At 36.0% G+C, this 9,752-nt stretch overlaps 1 protein-coding gene across 1 annotated transcript in view; it reads right to left on the bottom strand.

The window, feature by feature from the left end:
- The window catches only part of LOC120430005 (uncharacterized), a 238,338-nt gene that overhangs the window by 36,721 nt on the left and 191,865 nt on the right, over nucleotides 1-9,752 (bottom strand). Inside the window, 2 exon segments of the mRNA XM_052709458.1 lie at nucleotides 7,283-7,483; nucleotides 7,674-7,817. Coding sequence (XP_052565418.1) covers nucleotides 7,283-7,483; nucleotides 7,674-7,817 — 345 coding nt within the window.

The following is a 9,752-nucleotide window of genomic DNA, read 5'->3' as shown; positions in this document are numbered from 1 at the left end:
ATCAAAAAATAATATGGGTAAGCAATGAGCCAATACAAAAAATGCTTAAAGGAATCATGATTTTCAAGGAAAATAAAACAGTGGACTCTCTGGTTGTCGATCTTCTCGATACCAATATTGCTCTCACTGTCAATTTTTTTTTCAATCCCTTCAGATTGATGATTTTTGTTCTATAATTTCATAACTCCCGCTCTCGACGGTCCCTTCAATATCGTCAACGAGAGAGTCCACTGTAATTTTAAAAGAAATTTTAAACAATGTCACTTTAAAATTTACAAGAGTTTCTTTTTTATCACAATTAAGGGGTTCAGAATATGGGATTTTCGTTTAAAGCCTCGCTCCTCAAGCTGAATATTGTTCCGTGATACAAGATTTGAAAAATATTTGTATTGGCCTACCTTTACAAAGCTGAACTTTATTATTACTCAGAATCCATTCCCCATAATGACCAAGAATTATCCATAATGATCCATTTCCTAGAAATGTTGATTGTAATTGTTTTACTAAAAATAATCAGGTACACGGAAAAAAATGAGTTCCCAAAATCACGCACAAGAGTTCATTTAATTAGGAACCACGAACAAAGTGTTCAAATTTTATGGTACGTTTTTCATAATCAGCCCAAAGATTTGTATGGAGACTGCAGTTTAAGAAGAAATCAATTATATTTAGTTATTTACATACATATACACAGCAAAAATTCCGATGGTAAAATCGCATGCTAAACCATACACATCACCTTCGTAAAAAAAAACACTTAATATTACACGCTGCATGTACAATGTTTGTAAACACAAAAAAAAAAGTTGCAATTGACGGGACTCAAACCCAGCACCTACAATAAGGACTGACACCTTAGCCTGCTCGGCCATCAGACCGAGGAAAAATGGAAAGGATAAACTTATATGTGAGCTTGACATTTTAGTCAAGTAGATTTCCCATACTGATGGGCTACATATTTCAAGGTGCCTAATATTACACAGTATTTTTAAAATAATGCAAAATATATTTTTCACCCAGGCCTTTTAAACGCAGCTTGATTACTACTTTGTTTGATGTGTACTGTAAAATCTCTATGATGAATCCCGGTCACGGAAATTTCTAGCATAGTTGGTTTTGCTAGAATCCTGCTAGAATGGTTCTAACAGGCCTGCCAGAATTCTGTAAGAATTTTGCCAGAATTTTCTGACAGAGCGAAATTTGCGAAAGACGTCAATTTCGCTAAACCGCATTGTGACCGCCATCTTATAATGGAAGTTGCAAACTTTCAATGATTTTAAAGAAATTTGGCATCGGTTCCGTGCCGTTAGTCACCTGGCCATTCGGAGTTTGGTAAGAATATTGTTGATAGTTTGATTACAGTCATCCCACATATACGGAACGGTTTCCAGATCGGCCAATGTTCAAAAAATCATAGCAAATCGATAATTGAACTTAATGATTCGCTTTTACATTCATTTGAAAGCTTTTCTTGCGATCTTTCGAATGCTGTATCGAACATCTGCAAATTTTAACTTTTATATGAAGTTTTTGAAGAATTACTTTGACCCTTGAAATCCACAAATTCGGAACACTTTTTTCTTACGAATGTAAACAAACTTTGGATCTCTTCAGGAGTACATATTTATTACCAAATAATGACTTCACACACTGAAACCAATGAAACTCAAGCTAAGTGATGTTTTATACATGGTTTGATAACTTTTTTTGTGAAAATATCAGTTAAATTCAGGTGTTTCACAATTGTGGGAGGCACAATAACATCCCACAATTATGAAACAGGCCATTTGGAGACAGTGTTTTGCTGCTCTGGACAAAATAGTCTTGGAATGAAGTTTTTTGTTCAAAAAGTATTACTTTTACTAGTGAAATAGCAAGATAATGTCCAAATGAAGGTTCTAAAAATAGTAGGGTCGACAGAAAAGCTACTTTTGGCATGCTATTGACAAATTATCATAAAAGTGTTCCGAATTTGTGGGTGTTCCGAATATGTGGGATGACTGTACACTGAAGTTTTTAAAAGTTCCTCAATTTAACCTCCACAGGTGCATCTTCCGGAAGGCTTGTTCAAATTTACGAAGGTCAGAAACAACCACATGTGCTCACGGCGGAACTTCCCCGCAGGAACCTGGATTCCGGCAGCCGCCCAACGGACATAATCTTAACCGGCTCCTGGAACAGACGGATGACACCGCTTCAACTAGTTCGTCCTGTTCAACCCGTTCAACCACATGGAAATGCTGGCTAAGTGTATGCTGCTCCGAAAAATTATCCACAAGAAGGAAAAACAACAAAGACGATGTGATGTGTAGTGAGTGATTTTGTGCATAATAAAACAAAAGAAATGATGTCTTCTTTATATTGAAAAAAGTTGGAAATATAGGGGAAATATACCCATTTTAATCACTCTAAGCCGTTCGACCAATTCTAATCACTTTTACAGTTTTCCGCTATTAAATCAACATTTTTGGATACGTCAATAATGGAAAGTTGCTTGCTCACTTTTATTTGAGCTATTTGTTACTTTGAAACAGTTAAAAACACTTCATGAAAGCTGTAATTCATGATCAAAGTGCTGATAGGCCGATAATAGAAATAGGCTGAGAAATGGTATATTTCCCCTAATTCATTTCATTCTAAAGAAATTCCTAGCTTGAATTTTCTAATCTAATCTAATCTAATCTAATCAGACCCTAGCGCAGCCAATCTTTCGAAGGGATCCTGGAGAGTGTCTTAGGTTAGATGACGCCTAGCACTCAAAAAATTCCTAGCTTGAATTTTCTAGCAAAATTCTAGCAGGATTCTAGCAAAAATGCTCTCCGCTCCATTCCACAGTGGTCCGAAACCGAAATCTAGCGTGACAAAATTGATAGCGGCCACACGTTAAGATTTAGAGCTTTGGTGTCTTGGGGACAAATGATCAGGGTCAATAGGGGCATCTTTTGGCATGGTGGACATTAGGGTGGTCCAAATTTTAGGGTGGTTCAGAATTTTTTTTTGGCGGGATGATGAGATAGCGCTTTGGTGTCTTCAGAAAAGTTGTAGAGAACATCATTTTGAGCAACTTTGCTGAAGAGCACAAAGCTCTATCTTCAAACGGGAACTTTCTAGAGCCATTTTTGTAATTTAGGTTGAAGTGTTTATGAAAAAATGAGTTTTTTGAATTTATCAACTCAGGCTTGTGTCGAAGCGAGTTGGTGTCTTCTAGACATTTGTAGAGCTTATCAAAACACACATTTATCTTCCAAGAGAGCAAAAATCGGACCTTTAAAACGAAAGTTATATCCAAAATACGACGAAAAAGACGCCATTTTGAAATGTGAATAACTCGAAAAGGTGGTGGAGTTTGACCTCGCTCTTAAAAGCATCTAATAGTACACATTTTAGAGTACATTTGCTGAAAATATCTCGGAGATCATTTTTGTTTAACTTATTTAATCTCAATTTGAAAATGAGCATTCGTTTTTTGCCCATAACTTTTGATAGAATTGACTAAAATTCATTTTTCAAGAATAAAAATGTTAATTTTGACATGCTCTACAATTGTCTAGAAGGGCTCAAAAATGTACAAAATGATCTAGTGGTTGTAAAAGAAGAAACAAGTTTTAGCTGAAATATTTCAGGAATCAACAAAATAATTAAATTTATTCCTGAAATATTTCAGCCAAAACTTGTTTCTTCTTTTACAACCACTAGATCATTTTGTACATTTTTGAGCCCTTCTAGACAATTGTAGAGCTTGTCAAAATTAACATTTTTATTCTTGAAAAATGAATTTTGGTCGATTCTATAAAAAGTTATGGGCAAAAAACGATTCAAAAATGCTCATTTTCAAATTGAGATTAAATAAGTTAAACAAAAAAGACCTCCGAGATATTTTCAGCAAATGTACTCTAAAATGTGTACTTTTAGATGCTTCTAAGAGCGAGGTCAAACTCCACCACCTTTTCGAGTTATTCACATTTCAAAATGGCGTCTTTTTCGTCGTATTTTGGCTATAACTTTCGTTTTAAAGGTCCAATTTTTGCTCTCTTGAAAGATAAATGTGTGTTTTGATAAGCTCTACAAATGTCTAGAAGACACCAACTCGCTTCGACACAAGCCTGAGTTGATAAATTCAAAAAACTCATTTTTTCATAAACACTTCAACCTAAATTACAAAAATGGCTCTAGAAATTTCCCGTTTGAAGATAGAGCTTTGTGCTCTTCAGCAAAGTTGCTCAGAATGATGTTCTCTACAACTTTTCTGAAGACACCAAAGCGCTATCTCATCATCCCGCCAAAATAAAAATCCTGAACCACCCTAAAATTTGGACCACCCTAATGTCCACCATGCCAAAAGATGCCCCTATTGACCCTGATCATTTGTCCCCAAGGCACCAAAGCTCTAAATCTTAACGTGTGGCCGCTATCAATTTTGTTACGCTAGATTTTGGTTTCGGACCACTGTGCATTCAAGCAAAATTCTTACAGAATTCTAGCAGGAGGCTTGTCAGAATAGTTCTAACAAAATTCTAGCAGGATTCTAACATAACCGTTTGTTTTCGCCGGCTCCTGCTAGAACCGGTTATTGCATTTGAGCTAGAATTCTTTGAGAATTCTTGCAAAGTTCTGGCAGAATCATGGCACAGTTATAGTAAGAATATTTTCGCTCTGCTAGAATTCTGTAAGAATCCTGTAAGAACGCCGTGACTGGGATTGAGCGTACTTCATTTAAATATTCCATGATTGATTTTCTCAGTGTGAATAAAACTCGTACGATCAGCGCCGTACCTAGGGGTTGGCGCAGTTGGCGACCGCCAAGGGCGCCGAAATCGATGATAGTACAAAATTTTCATGTCAGTTATAACATTCTCATTAGGTATTTGCAACAGAATGGGTGCCAAATTATAAAGTAGAACTATAAATAACTAGATAATTTGGTTTAAAATATAAAAAATATGATTTGGGTGCGTTAAAATCAATTATATGAATATTTCTACCGAAGTGTTTTTGAAAATTTATTTTTTTATCAAAGAATGGGCGCTCAAGTGGCAGAAAGTTCAAGGAGTTCTAAAAGAGCTTCTCAAAATGAATACAGCATTAAAGTTTGGAACATTGTATAAAGAAGTTTAAGTAATACCTTCCAGATTACAAAAATTTACAACTATATGTTATTTTAATTTGGATGTAAATCACAATCAGCCAAAAATGATGGTCATATTTCGAGCTTCTTTGAAATTGGAATTATTTTTACATTTTAGGCCGTTGCAAATATTTTTCAAAGTTTATGTCGCCCCCCCCCCCCCCAGCTTTACGAACAGCAGAACAAAGGAAAGGGAGCGTTTTTTTTTGGGCTCTTATTCACCCTCTCTGGCTTGCTTTCGCTGCCGCTGCTGCCCATTTGAAATTTTTCTTGACCGATTCCTTCCGAAGTGCATACACCGCTTTTAAATGCAAATTCGTGCATTGAAATTTGCCTACGCTTTTTTCAAAATACTAGTGTTTTGAAATAGGAAAACTGCTTTAAATTTTCACTAATAACCCCAACATTATTTTTTCAAGAAAAAAAATATTTTTCAAAGCACACAAAATGATCTAAACATCACTTTTTCAGTTTTAGCTTAACCGGTGTTGTTTACTTTTTTAATCGTCTAAAAAGCTTTGGTAATGAGAAACGATTCAAACTTTTTTTTTCAGTTAAAAACAAAAAAAATATTTTTTCAAGGTTTGAAAACATTGATATAGCTTTGCTTAAAAAAATAATTTTCTGAAACATAAAATTTAATATCACGAATTAAAAATATACCGATCAAAAAAATCAATGCAAAATATAATTATAAATATAAAATTATGATAAATATTCTCAAGCCTCGTATGGGCGAATCACTTAAAATGAATAAAAATTTCTTATCTTGATATTTTTGCCCAAATATTAAAATAAGTTTCATCATGAGTTGCGTTGGATTTTGAATGATCTTTAATTGATTTTAAAGAAATATGGTTCTGCCGCTGCATGTTGAAAAATTATACTTCGATGCCGGTTTGCTCTTTGGTACTAAGCTTGCTGGGATTCCTATCTAGATAAAACAAAAGAGGACACGGGCATCGACTAATAATTTTTTTATCTTGAAGAAAGATTTTTTTCTTTTTTCTAATTGCACCAAAATGAAATCCAAAGCCAAATCAACTAATTATTTTACGAATCCGGTAAAGTTCTTTGCTTATACAATAAATTTAATACTAGATCAGATTTATACAGGCTTAGAAAAAGATATCATATTTTCCAACAAATTAAAACAACATTTATAGTTCAATTCTGTGCATTTATCTGAAAAATAAATTAATAAAAAACAAAACCTAGCTTTCATTATCGTGTTATGAAATCTGAGAAAGATTCAGCCAACGCAATTCCTACAATGAATTTTCAAATCAACCTGTCTAATATTATTTAAAAATTAAACATAAAAATTAATAAATAACTGTGTTTCTGAATTTAACCATATTAAGGTCTCCAATTGCAATTATAAAATCAAAACTCATTGAAGCAATCATTGAAAATTAACCTCAATTTCAAATTTCTTGTAAATTTGGGAGGGGCGCCAAATTGATGCTTCGCCAAGGGCGCCGTGGACCCAAGGTACGGCTCTGCGTACGATACATTGGCCGAAGCAAGAAGTGATTTGTTTACAAGTTTTTGGTACTCTCCGCAAACGTCAAACCATACAATATTGCTGCCGGATCATTTCCGGGAGAGATCCGGAAAAAGATCTTGCAGCAATTTGTATTGATTTGACGTTTGCTGAGGGTGCCAAAAAGTTCGGTTATGTTCTGCTTGCAAAAGACAATAGACGTCTCAAACGTCATGGAATGCCGGAAAAAGAGAGAGAGAGAGTTTTGTCAATTATATTTTATTTTTCAATCCTACGTGTTGGGGGTTTGACCTAGGTCACTGAAAAACTTCTTGGGCTGCCCAATATTGGGCATTCAGTAAGACTGTTGAGCGAACAAGTTGAACCACCGTGTCCATGACGACAGAGACTTATAAGGAAAAATTTGGCTTCTTTTGACATAGGGAATGCATACATGCATGCAATTTTCGTCAGATCCAAACGCAATTCCTATACCTTCCCATAGTAAGAATGTCAAAAAAACATAAATAAAAGTGGGTTTAAAAAACTTTTAGAAATTATTAAAAAATATTTTTAACAAAAGTAAAGTCTCCGAACAAAAATCAATTTAAATTACGAATATCTTTCTAATGAAAACGAACACAATCGCTAACCCTCTCCACCGCACTCACCTTAACCTGTTGATAGCGGAAGGTGAAAACCGCAGCAGGCGGGAGCAACCCGATGACGGTGCACGCCAGCACCAGGATTCCAGTTCGCATGGTCCAGTTGAGGGCGGCCACACACGGCGAGGCATCGAGGCAGGAATCGCACCCCTCGGCACAGGGCAAACACTCGTAGGACGATAGATCGTTGTAGGTGCTGAATTCACTCTGGAAAATTTTGTAAATGGGAAAAATTAAGCTTTACTTAGATCAGCGCTGTTGGTTGTTTTGTCTTGAAAGATAAATTAATGTAACCCATTAAAAAAAAAATCCAACTTATCCTCAAGATCTGTTTTGTTATTTCCAGGTGGTGGCAGTGTTCGTTCTAATTTACGACAAAATGGCTTCTGCTACTTACCAGCATTAATTTTTCATACTCCTCCTCGAGTGTGGTTCCGTTGAACCACTTTTGCTCGATGGTGGTATCCGGGAAGTAGAACCCCTTCCGACAAACGCACCGGTACGAGCCCCGTCGGAAGCCCAATCCAGGAATCGCAATACACTGCAATACGAACGGAGCGAATTACAAAAAGAAGAAAGACGAAGAATGAGCGAGTGGTGGTGATGGTGAATTACGAGACAACGAATGGATATCCGCTGGGAAGAAGACCCGGAAGGAAACGCATTTTCTCCGGAGCATCCACTAAGTGAAATTAATTGACGCAATGAAAATTTACTGCGCTGAATTTGTTTCCACAGCGGGTAGATTCCTCTATAGGAGAAAACCAGAGTTTTTTTTATAAGTGAAAGACAATAGCTTATAGGTCCTTTAAAAAAACTCTAGAAATATGCTCATTTTCATAACACTAAACTTTTCGACCTATTCTTGTCACTTTTGCTGTTTGTCGCTACTCAAAAAACATTTCCAGTTACATCAACAATAGAGTGTTGCTTGCCTACTTTTATGTGAGCTATTTATTAAAAGTAAAAAAAGTCAAAAACACTTTATGAAAGGTGTAACATTCTGAAAAACCGATAATAGAAATGGTACGAGAAAGGGCTTTTTCTCCTACAAAGGGAAATGTGTCCTTTGTTGATGTTACGCCGGACAAACATTAATTTTTCGAATTTTGTGAATCATCAAATCGCAAATAATTTCGCACGTGCATTTTTGGTTTTGCTGAGCAATGGACGCCTTTTTGTACAGCTCATAATGCCTCCTATTTTGACCCCCATAGACGGTCCGTTTTGCGTGACATAAACTGTGTTGTACTGTAGTCTCAGGCTTCTTCTTGTTAGTGGTCAGCGACTACGAGATAACTTATGCGTATAACCGTCATGTTTTCACCCGATCTTGCTCGGTTTGTTCTAGAGGTTATATCGAGGTACTCCGATTTGGACGAAACTTTCTGCGTTTGTCTGTCTATACATGAGAGGCCGTCTTGCTAGACTACATGACAAAAGGTAACAGTGTAAATAAAAAGTTTGTCACTAGAGCGTCCAATTTCCCGTCCCGGGAAAAAAAATCCCGGGAAATCCTTGGAATTCCCGGGATTTTCCGAAAAAAATATTTCCCGTTTTCCGAGAAACTTGTAAATTTCCCGGGAATTTCCGAAATTTAAGCGGAAGTGTACACTTTCTTAAATTTTTGGAACTATTTTTTGAAACTGCTCTGAATAAATAATAAATTAACAAACTCAACATGATTTTGTTCAATTAAATGTATTGTTTGGTTTATATATAATTAATCAGATTATCAGAAATTATGACATCAGAATTATTTCTGATAATATTAATTTTTGAAGCAACTGGGAATAGATCTTGTTTAATGAGTATTAAATTATTACAATTAGGTAAGTTTTAACAGATTTATGTTATTTCATCAAAACAATATTAACTCCTTACCTCCAAATTGAAACTGAGATTTTTTTACGTTTTTGTTTACCATGACCAAATGAGATGAAAATCGAATTTGTGCAAACAGAATTATTTCAATTGGTTGAGGAGCGGCCGTGGCTGACTGGTTACGGTGTTCGCTTTGTAAGCGAATGGTTCTGGGTTCGATTCCCATCTGCTCCCAACGAGAAAGTATAGGAAATATTAATCTTGAAACTCTGAACATGAACGAAAAATCAAAGTCGCTCGAGCTGCTAACCACTAGGCCATCGCGACTTGGTGAGCTATGATTGGAATTAGGAATACTGTTACTATCAACTGTATATACGCGCTGGGTCCTTGTTCATTTGACAAGGGTTCGGAAGTTCTAAATAACGTTTGAATTCGATTGGTGCAAACGTTCTTCAGGGTGGGGCTTGTCGATAAAGCTGAAGTACCTCGCGCTCGGCTAGCCAGCGTAGAAATGGGTCACCGAAGCTCGGCAGAGCTAACACCTTCCAGATGCCTATGCGAGTTATTTGCATGTATAGAATGTAGATCTAAAAATACATGGAAACAACTCAATTTGTAAGAAGCGACCGCGTGGTCCCGTTTGGTTGGT

This window comes from Culex pipiens, chromosome 3, assembly GCF_016801865.2.
Source record: "Culex pipiens pallens isolate TS chromosome 3, TS_CPP_V2, whole genome shotgun sequence".
Classification (NCBI taxonomy): domain Eukaryota; kingdom Metazoa; phylum Arthropoda; class Insecta; order Diptera; family Culicidae; genus Culex; species Culex pipiens.
This window is presented reverse-complemented; position numbering and strand designations above follow the sequence as displayed.